Raw genomic sequence first — 19,853 nt, 5'->3', positions numbered from 1 at the left:
AATTGAAAATGTATATTTTATAATAAAAACCTGTCGCTTCTACAAAAGTAGGGACGGTGGCTTATCCAAACTCTTTGAGAGGTTGATGATGGGAGAGCCAGGTAGGTATCCTCCGGTTTTCCAATCCTGGGGAGATACTCAACCACAATACGGATGGTCCGATAAGGAGGTACTCACTAGTACCGGTAAAAATCAATGTTGATTCCAAAAAAAAAACAGAAATAATCCCAATCCAAACCAAAAGAAACCCCAAACTGATTGCTTATTCCATATCCAACAAAAACAAAACGGTGACTTAATTTCCTTTTTCTCCAGTGGCTAAAATAATAAAAAAAACCTTGATCAGCTGATTGTCCTTGAGTATACAAGAAACAGGGCCTCGACAAAAAAGGTGTATCACTTTATCAGAACTTGACAGAGAAGAAATCTAAGTAAAAAATGAAGTTTGATGTACATGCTTGAAGTTCATTGACCTTGATTATTCTTGAATGGAAAAATCTTTTTAAACGAATATAAGAAAGTATTTGGACAAGTAAATGTGGATCTTGTAATCAAAGATTACTATATGGAGTTATATAAAGGAGAAAATGAAAATGATCATTGATTCCAAACTTATTTTGAACCGGAAATATAATGAAAGACTTTTTTTCCGTAGAAACATAAGTGCGATGGTATTGAAGTATTGCAAATATGATGATTGAAGAGTAATAATTCATATAAAGATAATATATGTAAGATATTGACAATGAATAAAGGGCTATTTTTTTTCCAAGGAAAAACCATAGCTACGAGACATTTATCTAATATATACCCATTGCTCTTCAAAAAAGTATTGGAAACAAAAAACTCTTCTCCTCAAACTCTTCACAAAACCCAAAACAAAATAAAAGTTCCTCCAACGCAAATTAATCTTATAACTTTTTCAACTAAAAGGTAAATTCTTGCAATGGCCACCGGAGATTAGATGTCTTCTGTACAAGAGTTGAAAATTAAGTGACGGCCTGCTCTCCCCGATGCAATGACAAACACGTCAGCCGGAAGCCGTATCGACACACGGACCAACTTCTAGATTACGAATTCCCCAAAAAGTCACCAACTTTGTCCAAATACTTATTAAAAATCTAAGCAATACCTACTACACGCTGAAGTATATTTGGTTGCATACTTATTGGGAGTTGCTTTTCCTAATAAATATTTTGAAATGCATATTATAGAGTGACGATGAGTATCACTCATCGTTACAGTACGTTCATAGTACGTCCAGTTTTGGTCCATGGACGTTTGGACTTTAAATGTACGTTATATGGACGTACATCCGACGTTGTGTGCTATATGGGATAATATGTAAGGATTATCATCGAAATGTGATATGATCAAGGAAAAAGAAGATGAATTTGGTAACTTTTCCAGTAAATTTCTTGGGTGTGAATCTGTCTTTTTAGTTTACTCCTCTTGGTTAAAAAATCAACTATAGCTAATTTTAATTTTTTTAGAGGTGGCGCCAACAATGTCGCACTAAAGCAAACTTTGAAATTTAACGATGCCGTTAAAGTCGCCAAATTACCCGAGCAAGGAGCAGAAACTAATGGATCAGCTGATCTTGTTGAATATGGCGACAGCTTATTGCCTGACTGAACAGTTTAGGCTACATCTCAGACTTGCCTCTTATAAGCTACAATGGTAAGGAGAATAACTTTAAAAATCAGCCTAATCAAATTTAACTTTCACTTAATTTTAGACTGCTGGTACAGAAAATAAAGATCGAGAGATGTTACTGAATAAATAAAATGAATATGAATATAGGTACATATTCCACAATATATAATGCAAAATTCTCAGTTAATCTCTCTATCTCATCTCAGGGATTTATTATGGGTTAGTAGAAGGCGACCCGGTTATTTCTGAGCATTAAAACAACCTATAACTACAAATATTTATTGAACATAAACTGAAAAACAGAAAATGAAGTAAAATATTAGAAAAATGTAGTGACTATTGAACTACTCAGACTATTAAATATAAAACACTGTAAGACTAAAAAAACCCTAACTTATCACAACTTAATACCTAGGAACATGGTCAATATAAATATTGGGACCGTGCAAGTTCGGCAAAGCGACCTCTATTTCTGCGCTCTGTACTTTTATTCGCACTTTTAATTATATTGGCCAATTATATTAGTCCTGGTTGCTGGATAATTGTCAAGACCATAGTCCAAAAAAATAATAAGAAGAAAAAATAAGATGCAGGTTATGTTTAGCAAACGTAAACAATTGTATGTAGTAAATAAAATCGGTTATTAAAATGCAGTACTGCAAGCAAAATACAATTAATTAAATTTACTTTTATATAATAATTGCATATCATATCAATATTGTGGAGCAATATATAATTTTTCTGCGTCAATGACAGAAGGTATGAAATATACGTCAATTTGACAATTTCAATTGACAATATGAATTATTTAAGATAGTTGCAATATTTTTACGCGACTCGCGCACGGTCGTTTCGTGTTTCCCTTTCCAAGTACTTGCACATGTCGAATAATAAAAATAGTAAAAATGTACCTGAATAATAAAAATGTACCTCCGTTCAGCAAGACTCAGATATGTATCGTACCGTTAATATTATTATACCAAAAATAATGTGAATAATTTATACCATCAAGTGTCAAATACCTTAGATTAACGAAAACCCCTCAAATACCTACCTCTGTAAGTCTACCCGTGGAATTAACTAAGTACAATTTAAAACATATGTCACAATTCAAGTTGATTCTCAGTTAGAGTTGACTCCAACTAGTTGGAGTCAACTCAAACTGAAACGAGCAGTAAAAGTTGATTTTAAAAATTTAAATCAACTTTTACTAGTTGGAGTTGACTCTTCCTGGATCGATTCAGTAAATGTTGATTATACGAGAATCTCAAGTGCATTTTTGATGAGTGTGCGTTTCTTTGTTTTGACCGTTTCAACTACTTATTAGTATAGTCTGTAACGTCGCCCCCGTTAGGTAAATTATTCTGATTCGATTTTTTGCACAAACTTACTCAAAGAAATATATCCGTATAACAATCCTTATAACAAATACACAGGGTGTCACGCGGTACCGCGGTCGAAAAATTGTTTAACCAATTTTTGTTAACCAAATTCACAAAAATAATTTTTATCTACTCTATCTCATATTATGTAAAATGTAAAGGTTTTATTGTGTGAAAATTGTAAATATAATATAGATAGCAGTACATGAAGGGTTTAAAGTGTGTCTGAAGTAACAATGTAATTTAAATCGGTTTTACTTTTTCGCACTGTTTTTAGCACACTTTCATATAATTAAACATCCTTAACTTTCGCCTTCGGGAGGAAATCAGACACGCCCTTGCAACGGCAACTGAAATGCTCACAAAACAGCGACCACGGAAGCAAAGATGGATGACAGAGGAAATATTGGATTTAATGGACGTCAACTAAAAAACAACAAATCTGTAGGAAAAGATGAAATACCAGCTGAGCTATTGAAGTTAATCAACGAGGAAAACTTAGATCTTATTCTTGGACTATTTAATAATGTTTACAATACAGAGACTATCCCTAAAATATGGCTTGAATCAGTTTTCATACCACTGCCTAAAAAGAAGAACGCCAAATTATGCCAGAACTTCCGTCTTATAAGTCTATTAAATAACATTCTGAAGCTTTTCTTGCGTATCATACAGAACAGAATATATTATAAAAAATGTGATGAGGTCACCGGTCAAGAACAATTTGGCTTCAGGAAAGGTATGGGGACACGAGAAGCAATATTCTCTCTTCAAACTCTGGCACAAAGATACAAAGATCAGCAAGCAGACCTTTTTATCTGTTTCATAGATTTTGAGAAAGCGTTCGATAGGATGAAGCACAAGACCTTGTTAGAAGGATTGAACGACATCGGAGTCGACAAAAGAGATTCTAAAATTATAGAGGCTATTTATTGGAAACAGACAGCAATCATAAAGACCAATGGTAATACGTCAAGGCCAATTGAAATACAACGAGGTGTTAGACAGGCTTGTGTCCTATCACCCATACTTTTAACGTCTACTCTGAGGTAATATTTGCGAACTCTTTATCGCACTCTTCAGAGGGAATCAGGATAAATGGGCAGAGAGTAAATAACATCCGGTATGCAGATGACACAGTATTAATGACTGATTCGGACCATAGTCTGCAGATACTGTTGGATAGGGTTACTGAGAGTTGTGAAAAAATGGAGATGAAGATCAATACTGCGAAAACCAAAGTTATAAGAATATCAAGGAACAAAAATTTACCCCTTCCAATAAATATGTGAAACACCAACAGCTTGAATACGTAAGCCAGTACAAATATCTTGGTTGCTGGTTCAACAATCAACTTGATTATAAACAAGAAGTCAAGAGCGAGAATAGAAAATGAAAAGCTTATTTTGTAACAGTAGCATTAATATCAGGCTTGGATGTCGTTTTGCATTGCTATGTGTGGTCAATACTTTTGTATGGAACGGAGATCTGGACACAACAAAACACTGATGAACAAGTTGGACGCCTTTTAACTCTGGCTTTATAGAAGAGACTTGAAAATACCTTGGACAACCCACACCACCAACGAATATGTTCTGAGGAGAATATGTACAGATAGGGAACTGCTAAAAATCATTAAAGTCAGAAAAGTTAGCTACCTGGAACACATAATGAGAAAAAAAAGTACCGCCTCACGCAACTGATCATCCAAGGTAAGATTGAAGGAAAACGGGGTCCCGGTAGGCGCCAGATTTCATGGCTTAGAAATATCAGAGACTGGACCGGCCTTGATTCAACATCTTTGTTTAGAGCCGCATTGGACAGAGACAGATTTGCCAGTGTAGTCGCTAACCTCCACTAAAGGAGAAAGCACCACAAGAAGAAGAAATTTCGCCTTGTCATGGTGATGACATGTGAGCAATAAATTACAAAAAAAGTTTTGACAGTTTTGTGGTTTGACAGAAGTTTGAATTTTTAAATGTCAAAATGGTGCAATGGTGCATTTAACTCGCACTCACATTAATAGCTGCGTCAATACGCTCCTAGCGCTCATTGTTAATAATTAAAAATAACCGCTTAGTAATAAAATAATAACAAAAATTTCTTCAGTATTTTGTAGGGGGGTCGTTAAAATTCGTATGACAGTAATGACAGATGACGTTTGCATATTGTATACCTACCTAATTACTAAATCTGTAAAGTTTTGATTTATTTTGTATGAATATAATTGCAAAACAGTACAGAATTTTACTTTTTGACATAAATTCTATTAATAATAGAGGAAAGTAACCAAATATGGAATAGTGCCCTAATATGGAATTCCTTGATTTCTCCGAAAATATAAGTTGGAAGCGCACTACAAGACCATCCTCTATTTCAGTCGCTCTCTTTATTATCGTATTCAGACCTCTGGGTTAGATGCGCGAACGATACGTGTCTGGCAGGCGCGTTTTGTTTTATCGTCTCGCAGAAAATTTCAAAGGTAAATATATTCAACGAGTATTATTGGTTATTATGCATGAATACAGACTTGTTATGCTATTTCGTATATCAATAGTACCTTTATTTTGATATTTTATGACCTTCTGTAATTAAAACATTACGACTTGAAAAAATGTTGATACTAGTTTGAATTAATGTACAAATCCAAACATGGACAGTCGTTGGTGCCTAATTATGGAATAGTGGATTAAGTGTAAGTGGGCTCATTATGATTGTGCTGGTCCAGAGTTTCATACATGAATAAGTGATGTCTGCAAGTGAATTAAGCTACTTCTTTCATTTTTCACAATTTTCTTATTTAAATTTGTTTGATCTCAGATGTTAATGTATATTTTTGCTATTGATATGTTGGTTTATGCCTATATTCCATATATGGGTACCTATTCCATATTTGGTTACTCATTTGGGATTTTGTTTTTTTGTTTGATTTTTTTTTGTTAATTAAGATATTTAATAGAAGGCTTTTAATTACTACATAAAAATGTATGACTGATGTGTCATAATATTAAATTGTTTTCATTTCTATAAAGGTATTATTTTATATCCCCAAAACAAAATGGTATTCCATAATTGGCGACTTTCCTCTAAGATAAATTTTGTACAATATTTTTAATAATTAAAGTAAATAAATTTTAATTTCACTCAAATAAATAATCGATTGCTGCCATTGACCACTTACATTCAATCTCGGTTAATTTGATTAATAATCGCGGCAGGTAAAGTAACATTCTTCTTTCAATACAATAAAGTGTTACTTTACTGCCGAAAATGAGGGCAAATGAGTACAATAATGGATAATTTTAGTGACGTTTGGCGATAAACAATGATTTTTAACAAATTCGCAAAAATAATTTTTTCACTTCGTATAAATTTTTTTTAGATCTTTTGGGCCTTTTTTCTCTAAAATTGACTGTTGTCGAGTTATTAGCGACTTAAATTTTGAAAAACGCCAAAATAACCATTTTTAAAGTTTAATAACTCGGTTAAAGATAATTATTGTGAAAGTCGAGCGAGTGGCCGTGGAGTAACGGCATAATCGCTGGCCTCATACGAAAGTGCACGTGGGTTCGAGCCCTGCCAAAGATAAACCATTTTCATTTCCAATAATGACACGAGCCGTCTCACCGTGCCTCGGAGAGCACGTTAAGCCGTCGGTCCCCCTGGGCTAGTGTACATCGACACTAGTTACTTGAAACAGGGTTAAAGATGTAATTGGCACCGGAACTGTCCGAAAGGCAAAAATGCCATACGATATTATATACAGTGTGTCCACGATTGGGGTGCCCAAGGGGAAAAACTTTTTTATTTTCAATTTTAGCGAAAAATGTCATTCGTGATAAAAAGTTTTGCTTGTTCTAAAACCCCATAAAACGAAATAAAATTCAAGTTTTTCAAATCCTGCTTAATTTTGTAGCCAATTTTATGTAAATCCCTATAAATTTTTGCACTAAGTTCGAAATCTTAACAATAATCTAGTGTTGCCAAGCCACAATGTAGCTTAGTAACTGTCAACTCCGATAAATAATTTGCGAATTGTCATTTTTTTTTCGACATTGTTAAGCGTTCAATAAAGAATTTATCTTGTGTTAAATTTCATTATTAAAATTATTGGATTAATAATTATTAATTTATTAATAAATAATTTGATGATTCAAGGAGAACGACAAAGTATGGCTTCATAATCCAGAGAAGCGAAAGGGTTGTTCTCCTAAGTTATTATTCTTACAATTTCGAACTTAGTTCAGGGTTTCGAACTTAGTTCAAAAATTTATAGGGATTTACATAAAATTGGCTATAAAATTAAGCAAGATTTGAAAAACTTGAATTTTATTTCATTTTATGGGGTTTTAGAACAAGTAAAACATTTTATCAAGAATGACATTTTTCGCTAAAATTGAAAATAAAAAAGTTTTTCCTCTTGGGCACCCCATCCGTGGACACACTGTATTATCAAAGTCAGAAACTAAAAAAATCAAAGATTAAAGCTACCTCTATAAGATCCTGAAGAAATTGTTGTCATTATTTCATTAATAAGATATTATTTTTAATTATCAACAATGAGCGCTAAGCGTGTATTGAGGCGGCCGTCAATGTGAGTGCGAGTGAGATTCACCATTGGACGGCCGGAATGGTGCATCTCTTTAGCATTCACCATTGACGGCCGCCTAATACGCACTTAGCGCTCATTGTTAATAATTAAAGATAAAGCTTAGTAATAAAATAGTGAAAAAAATTTCTGCTGGATCTTGTAGAGGGGGTTATAAACTTTGATTTGGTCACTTTTGACTTTCATAATAATGGATTTTAACCGAGTTATTAAGCCTTGAAAATGGCTATTTTCGCATTCTTCAAATTTTAAATCGCGTATAACTCGACAACAATCAATTTTAGACAAAAATCACAAAATACATTTTTTTGCTCAGAATAACCCAAATGATCTAAAAAAAAATTGTTCGAAGTGAAAAAATTATTTTTGTGAATTTGTCTAAAAAAAATGTTTAAACAATTTATCGATCAAGGTACTGCCCGGCACCCAGTAGATTTGTTATAAGGACCTCTTTTTGAGTAAGTTTGTGCAAAAAATTCGAATCGGAGTAATTTACCTAACGGGGGCGACGATACAGCAAAGACTAATTTGAACATATTCAGTAACATTTAATTTCTAGAATCGGCTGTTTGTGTGAATCAGAATCAACTTTTACTAAATGGCATTGGGAAGAGTATACTTTTCCTAGTTGGAGTCTACTTTTACTAGTAAATGTTGAATATAAATCTTCATTTTATATTTATAATCAACTTTTACTGAAACCAGCCGTTAGAGTTGACTCCAACTAGTTGGAGTCAACTCCAACTGGATAATCAACTTGAACTGTAACATATACACCCGGTGATTACTCGGTTATACCTATATCCAGGTGTACAATGAATATAGAGGAAGGACCTAGATCTGTACAAAAATTGTAGGTACAGACACACTATGGAATATAAAAATGGTATCTATAAAAAAGAAATATATTTAAGGGTACTGACTTTCTCCGTCCTTGCTAACTCTGGTACTAGATGTCGGTTACTATAGCTGATTACTGGTGCTGGTTACCAGGTACTAGTTGCTAGGTGTCGTGGTGACTACTTGCCAGGTTTCGTGGTGACTAGTTGCTAGGTGTCGTGGTAAATGTCCCCAAGGAATTGGCCTACCAAGAAGAGAAATTACACTGTCAGTAGGGACTGTACGAGACAGTAGAAATATTAGAGGCAATAAGCCTAATATAGCTTTAAAGATATTTACCTGTTGGTGTTAGGTGGCCACAAGAGAATAAGGGTCGTTGAGGTTATGCTCGGAACGAACTAAAATTTCCATCGGCACTACAAAATATACGGTCCCAAATCCGTCACTGGCAAAAACTCTTTCAGACGATAAGTTTTCATAAACTTGGACCGTATTTTCTCACCGATGGAAAAAGGATTGGCAAACACAGCTTAATTCTGCAATCCCGAGCACTGTCGTCAAGACCAAAACGAAGATGGCCAGACCGGATGTCCTCCGTCTTACCTCCATGTCATTCGATCCCCAAACGAACATCGAAGTACACCATGGTTGACTCAGTTACGCGACAAGAACCTACACAAAGACCGTGAGCCAGAAAAAGACACACACAGTTCTATATTCTCAGACATTCCTAAAACAACTCAACAGAACAGAACCTGTTGCGAACGAAGCAACTGTTTTAAAGGAACTACCATAGGCGTAACCAGGGGGGTTTCAAGTATTTAAATATTTTTTAGTTTAACATAAATAAATGAATTGTGAAGGTTAAAAAAACCGTAACACTGCAAACAAGCTCCTGACGAGATATTGGAAGAAGATTATAGTATTTTGAATGAAAAGAGCAACCTTTGCGCATGTGTACTGTACTAGCAAATGGGGCTAATAATTGCGATGGAGATACCGGTAGCCCTCTTACCCAAAATGATGTTGTCATTGGTATTACCACTTGGATCATTACTCCTTACCATATCAGGGGAGCCCCTGATGTATTCACCAATGTAGCCAACTTTCTTAACTGGATCAATGAACACATTTTACAATAAAAGTGAAAGGGACAATTGTTTTTAATGACGAAAATATATATATTTAATTTCTCGTATTTTTTTTTATTTTCTACCCCAGTGATATCGTAATTCAACACTACTAGACGTAAATAAAGACACATCTAAAGAAAATATTAAGAAGTAAATTGAAAAGTACCAAGGGGAAGTTCCAAGTTTACGGTGATCTTCCACAATACTCCTCGACACTCTGAAATGCTCAAAGAAAACTTCAGGGGAGTATTGTCGCACTGTATCATTTGTAATTATTGTATAATTTGTATGGCTTCATATTTTCCGGGGTTCAAAGAAGAAATGATGCGAAATACAAGGTGTTGCTTCCTAATAATACCCCTAGCCACTTCTACTTAATTCTTATCCTCACCCCCAAGACGAGTGGCTTAATCACATTGAGCTAATCGGCAAACCTGAGCAACATTATCGGATTGGGTAAACAATCACAGTGGAAAGTTGTGTCAAGGCCGACCAGGAATTGAGAAATGGTCCTGCGAAAATAGGATTGGGCGATTAGCCAACCATTTATCCCTTGAAAAATACCACAGTTACGGAATCAAGAGGAGGCCAGAGTCCGACTTGTTCTGTAGCGCCTAGGAGAGGGAGAAATATTGTCCAATTTAATACCGGTTCGTTCGTACCTAAATAAATTTCATTTTTTATCCACGCTTTTTCAAGATCCACGCTTATCCGCGCTTTTTAACATATTCAATTTCCGCCCACTGTTGTAACGAGCTTAACATTTTTAATTAGCGAGATATGAAAACTCATAAATAACTTATAAATCAACGCAATTTGTTTTTTAAAAAGCGTCGTTTAGACACAGCGATAAATCAAGCAATTTATCAATATCAATCGAGCTATGGCGGTGAACCTCTAATGAGAAAAATAAAAGATCTCTTTAATCTATGTTTGACAAAGAAATCCATACCATCTGAATGAAATAGAGCCAAAACAATTCTTCTGCACAAAAAAGGAGAAAAAACTGATCTGGAAAATTATCGACTAATCAGTCTGTTAAACCATCTTTATAAATTTTTCACGAGAGTAATCACCACAAGATTAGACAAGAAATTAGACCTGTATCAAAGTAGAGAACAAGCTGGATTCAGAGCAAACTTTGGAACCAACGATCACCTCCAAACAATAAAACAACTCATCGAAAAATCCGTAGAATATAACAAGCCCTTAGTTTTAGCATTCGTAGATTTCCACAAAGCATTCGACTCAGTAGAACTCGACAGTGTTATAGAAGCACTAAACGAGAGCCGCATTGATAGCCGATATTCGAGGCTAATATGTAATATATATAAAAATGCGACAAGCTCGATACAGCTACACGCTAACAGCAAACAAATAAAAATCCAAAGAGGTATCCGTCAAGGGGATACGTTGTCACCTAAACTTTTCATATCGGCTCTAGAAAAAGCGATCAAAACCCTCGAATGGGGTGATAAAGGAATAAATGTGGACGGAGAGATGCTACACCACCTAAGCTACGCAGACGATATAGTCCTGATTGCAGACGATTTGGGACAAATAAAGAAAATGGAAGAACTTGGTACGGCATGTCATAAAATAGGCTTAAAAATGAATATAACAAAAACAAAATATATGACGAACTTAGTACCAAGTAAACACCTTGAAATACAAAATGAACAAATAGAACTGGTAGACAAATATGTATATCTGGGTCCCGAAATTAAGACAGGTAGGGACAATCAAACAACAGAAGTATCCAGAAGAATAATACAAGGATGGGCAGCATACGGAGCTCTTAGGGACATTTTTAAGAGTGACATTCCAACTAACATGAAGAAAAAAGTTTTCGACCAATGCGTGCTACCGGTGATGACCTATGGTGCAGAAACATTATCGCTCACAAAGAAAAACGCACAAAAACTAAGAGTAGCGCAGAGAAGAATGGAGCGATCAATGATAGGGGCCACTCTGCGAGACAGGATTAGAAACCAAGATCTACGAGCTAAGACCAAAGTCATAGACGTCATTGAAAGAAGCTGTAACTTAAAATGAAAATGGGCTAGACACGTTGCCAGAATGAAGGACGGAAGATGGACTCGTAAACTAGTTGAATGGAGACCAAGAGCCGATAAACGTAGCAGAGGAAGACCACCAATACGATGGCAAGACGACTTACAAAAGACAACAAAAAACTGGATACAAAAAGCACAAGATAGAACACTTTGGAGACAAACAGGGGAGGCCTATGTCCAGCAGTGGATTGAGAGAGGCTGATGATGATGATGAATCGAGTTATACTTCTTTAGGCACGAGGGCGAATTTTTACATTCCCTGGCGCATGCGCACACCGACAGTATGTTATTAGTCGCTACATCTTTTAAGTTATGTAGCGGAAATAAGGTGTGCTTGAAAAAAATATATTATTAGTGTTTTTAGTAAATATATTTATTATAATTTCTATGTCTGTGGATTTGTCTTCCTCCTAATAAGCATTATTGAAAATGTTTATTTTCAATTAATGTATCTGTCACCGTGATTGTAATTATGTCCGAGAAATGATCGACTGAATACAAAAACGGTGGTAGCTGATCGGTAGTGCATTTGCCTAGGGATCGAGAGGTCCCCCTGTTCAAATCCGGACAAAGTCATATCCTTTTTTTTTAATTTTTGGTATTCTTTTTGTTTTTTTCTAAAATAAGTTTAATATTTAAATACAATACAAAAAAGGTGTTTAAAGTAGATAGGTATATTGATTTCGTTGAAATCATAATTTGATGTTAGATTATATTATCATAGAAGTATAACTCCTTACGTGCGGACAAAGTACACACACATTCTTTTTATTGTACTTTACATGATCTGATAATTCTTGTTGTTATCATTACCTTAATTAACATAGTAAATTTCACTCAGTTTGAACTGTATATAAAAAAAGAATTAGTAGATATTTAGAGTTTTATAATTAGAAATATGGTGGGACTTAAGGTTTTTGTTTTATTTGCGCTATTAGCAACAACCTATGGTAAGTTTTATTTATTAAATATATACAGTGTGTCGGAGTTAAGATTAAGACACCCCCATATTTCGGCTATCAAAATTAATACAGATTTAAAATTTTGTACAGTCATACATTTATACAGATGGTTCATATTTTTTAAGATAGTCAACTGGAATTTAAACTTTAAACGCGGCCTCCTGCGAATTCACCAACTGGGCGATTTTTCTATATTTTGCTTCGAGTTAGAGATATCGAAAAAAGTTATTTGGAAAAGTTGTTCTGACACTACATTCTTCTAATATAGTTCTGAAACTATAGGTACCGTTGTTTCATTTTTATATTATCTACTAATTTTAATGGGAAATATCTACAATATTAGCCGCAAAAAGTTAATCTCCCTTTCGGAAATCGTTCCCAAATACATTATGTGGATTACTAATTAAAATATATTTGCGAACCATACTAAATAAAAAGTCTTTTAGTAGTTTAATTTTATCTACCTAATTTATGTATGTTGAAAATTCAAACACATATTTTAAAGTTGATGAGTTTAAAATGGTGTTTTAAATATTTTTGAGGTGCTTTAATGGGATGAACCATATTTCTTCTAATATTCTTCCAATATCGATTATATCGAATTCCGATAGTTCATCAAATGAGGTGAACTAAAGTTTTAATTAAAAATACCTGTCAGAAAAAATATACCATCTGATTTGAAAATTTATAAAGATAACACCCATTCATGACAGTTTACCAGTCTCACACATATCACCCAACTTATAAAAATATACAGTCCACACGACTTTGAAATTATATTAATCATTTCACATATCGACCCATGCAACGAGATAATCGTGTTTGAAAATTTTTCGCAAAGAGGTCGCTCTAAGAAACGACGATATCTTTGGAAGAAATAAGCCTTACCCTGAAATTTCTGGTATATTATATTATGTAAAGGGTTTTAAAGAATTTCACAGATCACACATAACAAAAAACACATTTGTTTGCTAAATTTTGTAGACTTACTATAGCTTTCGTCGTAGCAATTAAGGGGATGGGTACGTAGGCTATGTGATTCATTTTTTTCGAATCCTGAGAAAACTAATAAGTATTTTTGAAAAATTTAAACGTGGAATGAAAGATTACGTTATTACCGAGGGCCGAAAGTCCCTGAAAACTTCTGTACGGTTAGTTTAATAAGTTACAGGGGTGAAAAGCCAAGAGAAAATGTAGTGTGATTTTTAATTTCAAATATTTCATTCAAAAGAAACTTTTTATTTATTCTAAGGGCCTTTCGGCCTTCGATAATAATTTAGGCTTTCATTCTGCGTTTAATTTTTTTTTCTACGAGCGTGCAAAAATGTCTACTTTCGCGCACGCATTTTAGTTTAGAAAGTTTCACTTTTCCGCACGCGTGTTACTTTTCCGCACGTGGTTTTTACTTTTCCGCACGCGTGTTCATTTAGATATGTTAATATGGCCTTAAAGTAATTATAATACATGCAATAAACTAATATTTAGATTTTATTTACTAATTTATTTTAAATATATCTTATTGTGTTTCTGTTTTAATGAAATTAACGCGACAATTCGATGAAATAAAATTATTTTGACATAATATTCGAAAGTCAAATCGGTAGACAATAACAGTCGTTTTGAATCATCGTCATGGAAACCAAGATCGTCGTCATGCTAACTAATTATATTGAAAGTTTGGTTTTGACAACCTTGTCAAAGAATTAATTTGTGTATGTATTTTCATATTAATTAAATTAATTGTATAAAATTTGGTAATTTTTTAAAGACTCTTAGAAAAAATATTGTTCCTAACTCTTGCAGAAAGTCTCTTTTCCGCACTCGACTGCTTGCCGAAATCCCACTTCGCGTCGTTCGGCAAACTGCAGTCGCGTGCGGAAAAGAATGACTTTCTGCACTTGTTAGGAAAATAACTATAAAATATTTATTAGTTTTTTCAGGATCCGAAAAAAATGGACAATGTCCGTGGTGATATTTTCCAAACGAACATTTGCTATATTTGTCATACAACGCACTGAGTCGAATAGAATATGGTGACAAGCCAATGAAAATTTTAAATATTTGAAATTGTATCGGGAATATTTTGAGTTGTTGATTAGATAATATTGATAGTGTATTTGATAAATAATTGATATAAGACGTGAACTTAATAAAAAGTTATGTATTGTTTATTATTTATGGAAGATCCAAGCAGAGAATACAGCAGGATATATTCTGTGATCCAAGTATTTTGTTGTTAAAGATGTTCAAAATTGTAAGCATTCCATAGTAACAAAATATTATTAAAAAATCACTTTTCCTCTTTTCTCGATTGAGTATTAGTTTTTGTTGTACAGTATATAAATTATTACAATCACTGAATACATAGTTAGTGAAAAAATTATCAGTATTAATTGCACAAGAGCTCTGAAATTATTGAATTTTTCCCGAGTGACACTTTGACAGTTTTAATTTCACGAGCCGAAGGCGAGTGAAATTATGTCAAAGTGTCACGAGAGCAAAAATTCTATATTAATTTCAGAGGTCGAGTGCAATTTGTTGCGATTATTTCATGAATAGAACTGTTCAAAACCAAAATTTTATTGTAATTTATTTATGTAAGTACCGTTAAACACACAGTTTTTATAAATATTTGACGATTTAAAGTCATCACTTTTATAATTTTTAAAACATTAATTGTCATTAATGTCACTGAATGTATTTTTTCGTAGCAACGAAGGGCATCTGACGTAATATACTTAACGACGGGAGATTATCAAAAATTATCGATTTACTTCAGATTTCTGTAGCTTTCTATTGGTCAGAATCTCCTATGAATGAAATAATCATATTAATTAACTGAATTTATGATGCAATTATACAAGTAACAGTTATCCAACAACATTCAAAAGCCATCTCTTTAAAGTTAATGATGACATTTGTCAAGTAATGTTTACATATCCATACCAGTGAGAATTTTACTACACGTAATATGCCGTGTAAAGACAGAAAAATTAGGGATAACCTTAAAATATTTGCGCCCATGCCCTTAAGGAAAAAATAATACTTACTCTAGACTTAGTAACAGTAAATGACGTTATCTTTGGAAGAAATATGTCGTACAAATTTAAATCTCTGTTATATTATATAAAGCATTTTAAGGGATTTCACAGATCAAACATAACAAAAAATAGGTTTGTTTGATAAATTTTTTAGACTTAGGTACTAGTTTTCGTCGAAATACTTAGTTAACGAAAAAATACCTATTCTAGACTAGACTTCCTAGTATCAGATTTATTGAAGCAGAGTATTACTACTTACTTACTAGTACTATTTAACGTAATAACTAGAATTGAGACTTACTAGAGAAAACTATAGTAAGTCAAACAGTTTGACTCAAAATTTCAATACTTTCCGCTGTTTCTTGCAGCGAAGACTACAGTAACTCAATTTACTATCGTTTTCGCCTGCAGGAGTGTGGGTCAGTAAACTTACTATACATATGCCAACTTTACTGGTTGCCTGAAAATTCATACTTGATTTACCATACTTGTCTACCAAATAAAGCTTAAAAGGAATAATAATACCATAATAGTAAGTCAAATGTAACGTTTTTTGAGTTACTATAGTCTTCGTTGCATGGGTCGATATTATTTATATGTATAGTACCTATCAAGATATTTTAGAAAAAATTAATCTTAAGATAAAAGAGATCAAGACAGGTTTTGTTTATATTTGATTCAGATTTGGACCACCATCTCCATATAGCTATTTCAGCATCCTTATGCATCATCAGTGAAGTTTATGCAGTCACAACTCTGAAGGAAATATAAACATTCTGCCTATTTAAGGCAAACCATCACAATGCAATGAGCCCAGCTTTTGAGACGCAATTTAGCGACATCTCTCGTATTACGAGGAAAACAACGAAAAGCCCCGGAAACAAAGTTTACTGCCCTTTAAACAATTAGAATAATTGAAATAAAAATATAATAAACAATATTTTAAATCTAAGACTTTTCGTTAATAAACTGCTTTCTGGCTGCATCCCGCATCTCCGGATTTTACAATATATATAATCACCGAGACGACGAAAATAGGAGAAAGCAAATAGAGGACACTTAGGCCACGCATTTACCTTTTCTTCGTCTAGGAAAAGGACCGAAAGACAGTTTCTAAATACTCAAAACTGAGTAAAAATGAAAAAGATAAAAAAGATCAGGGCAGGTTTTGTTTATATTTGATTCAGAGTTGGACCACCATCTCCATATAGCTAGTCACAACTGTGAAGGAAATATAAACATTCTGCCTATTTAAGGCAAACCATTATTCCATTAACCATAAGGCTTAACCAATTAGTCTTAAGCTTATTACAAAGTCATTTGTATTTTAATGATGTGGTTAAGCTTTCAGCAGAGGTAGAAATTAATAAATTGTCTTTGCATTGCAAAAATCTATTGCATTAATTTATTATACCTGCTATTCATTAAGATACGGTTTTCCGATAAGGATTACCTACATGTCTTAATTATACAATATCCATTTCAGGATTTCATCAAATAAAATTTAGAAATACTCGCAATGGCTTAGGTTTGGATGGTGCTACAGAGGCTACAGATGGACAATTCCCTTGGGTAGTTTCACTTCAATCCAGTTATGAGCGCATTAATACACATGTTTGTGGAGGTGTCATCTTAACTGAAAATTGGGTTCTTACATCTGCCGAATGTGAAGGTGCTGTTAAGGTAGTGGCCGGTGCTGTTAAACCGCGTTTAGCCGATCCTAATAAACAGACTGTTGATGTTGAAAGATGGGTGGTTCATCCAGACTATAACTCACAAATGTAAGTACAATTTTTTGTCTAAATACTTGCATACATAGTTGCCTGAATGACTAAGCACGCTAGCGTCATAACTCCAACGTACGACTGGTAGGTATAGTTTACGGTATTTCATTTGCTTATTCCAATCAAAATTGTTTACATTTGCAGATTAGCATTTAGGAACGAATCTTGTCGGTATATGGATAAGTAGTAGTGTAGTAATGAAAGCAGAATGTTGGTATTTAACCTGCTTATTTGGTCCTTATTAAATAAAACTATATAAATATCAACTATAAAGAGTACCTATTCCAACAATATTTCGCCATACCACGTCTATTAACAAATTCGAATGCCTTACGATTGATTCTGGTCAATGTTTTATACACAAAAAAATATTATAAGAACACGTTCATTTCACGATCATGTTCATTTCACTTATGTCAGTGTCTATGGATAGGGTTAATAACATCTTATTTTGTTATGATAAGGTTGTTCAAAATTAAGCATAAAACATATTTCATGTTAATTATATTAAGGGTGGTTAATAATAATTATAACATACCATAGTAGGGTGAAAGGTATAATAGCGCGGCTAGATGATAAAAAGCATGCACAAAGTGGTCTACTAGCACTGGCGGTCATTGCATCTTCGACACCTTCTCTCCAGCAGGACCGTATTGGTGTACCGCGTTTTCTGCTTAAATGGACTCCATGGCCAGAGTCCATTTTTATACATTTTGGCCAAGTATTTTCAGGAATTCTCTGCAGAGTTCTACATACCAGTTTATTGTTTGGTTTGAATTGTGTTTATTTACGTAGTTGACTTCCATTGCCTTAATTTTTTATTTGTTTCTTTGAATTATTTCTCAGGCTTGGCGCCGCCGTACAATACAATACAATAATAGTTTCTGGTATTGTTTTATAAATTCTTTTTTTATTTATTTCCATAGACATCTATAGCGATCTTAGATATCTTAGACATCTATAGACATCTACACAATTATAATCCTTAACTCAAAAACAACAAAATATTTGTTACAAATGTAATTTGAATTTGAAAATTTTTTATAGTACATATAAGGCTATCTTAAATTTTATGATATAATGTATTATGTATGTCTGTATACATACATGCAATAATATACACATTATAATGCATTGTGGATCCCAAACCATTTTTTCAGTGAGTCATAGTTTGTCGAATTCTCTCTAAACTCTAAAGCATTAAGCTCGAAGTGATAGAAAAAACGTACATCTGTAATTATTATACATACAACTTCGAAATTTATGTATTCGTTGAATACAATAGAAGGGTATTTCCACAGTATATAGGTTTATACAACAGTATATAAGTTTATACAACAATCAGTATAGTCACTTGCCGTGAAGTACGTTATGAAAAAATGTTCCATTTTTCCCACTGCGCATCGAGACCTTGCAGCCGGACGCAAGCGCATAACAGCGTGTGTTATACTGCTCAACATTATTTTTGATACACTGCTCGAAAATAAATAGGACAAATTTGAAATAGATTTTTCGAAATAAGGAATACTTTTCTACAATTAACGTTTACGAAGCTCTTGACAATTTATCGATAGTTTCATAAATAATTATTACTGTTGTTCTGAATACTAAATGTATCAGCTTTAATGGATTCATTGAGATTATGTACCTACTATTTTCAACTAAATAATTTTTTCTATATAAACAAAATTTTGGTCTAACAATGGGCTCTACTTTATCTTCATTGGTCTTCTTCTTCTAATGCCTACTCCACTAATGAAGGTTGGCTATAACCACTGCAAATTAGTTTCATTATTAGCGAATATATTTATGGATTTCTAAAGAAATATTGTTTTCACTCAGTTTTGAAAAAATGTGAAAGCGTTGAATTATATACGTTCGTGTGTCCGTAAACACAACTCCTCAGTCATTAAACCAGATAGAATGACAAATGAGGTGTCGGATGAAAGCTTATAATCCAAGGATGGTACTAAAGGTGAGATATTTGGCAAAGGACTTCCAGTTTTAAAAATGCAATCGGAAATACGGTTTTAAATTCTCCGGGATAGTACAAGCGATATATTATTCGACGCGCCGCGCGCCGTAGCAAGAGGAGAATAAATATATATTTTTGGTTTCATGACTATCTGTCCGCAAATATAACTCTCCCATTATTAATACAGATTCACAGATTGAATGACAATGAAGTGTCGAATGAAAGCTTATAATCTTCTTCTTCTTCCTTCTTGTAGGTAGGCTTTAGAGATTGTTTCTTCTTCAATATTAGCCTCCTAAATTGTTTAAATTATCGCACCATATTTTTCTTAGTCTGCAAATACTTCTTCATCCATTTGGTGACTTATCTCGTGCTATTCATACTATCCTATCCTCT

The 19,853-nt window shown here is 33.6% G+C and overlaps 1 protein-coding gene across 1 annotated transcript in view; it reads left to right on the top strand.

Annotated features, from left to right (window-relative positions):
• LOC114331924 (serine protease 53) overlaps nt 1-19,853 on the top strand; it is a 96,814-nt gene that overhangs the window by 57,913 nt on the left and 19,048 nt on the right. Inside the window, exons 5-6 of the mRNA XM_028281616.2 lie at nt 12,576-12,645; nt 17,185-17,479. Of these exons, the coding sequence (XP_028137417.2) occupies nt 12,576-12,645; nt 17,185-17,479 (365 nt within the window). The remainder of the gene's footprint in view (nt 1-12,575; nt 12,646-17,184; nt 17,480-19,853) is intronic.

Source organism: Diabrotica virgifera, chromosome 1 (genome assembly GCF_917563875.1).
Source record: "Diabrotica virgifera virgifera chromosome 1, PGI_DIABVI_V3a".
Taxonomy (NCBI): Eukaryota; Metazoa; Arthropoda; class Insecta; order Coleoptera; family Chrysomelidae; genus Diabrotica; species Diabrotica virgifera.
Note: the sequence above shows the minus strand (reverse complement) of the source record. Positions and strands in the feature narration are given on the sequence as shown.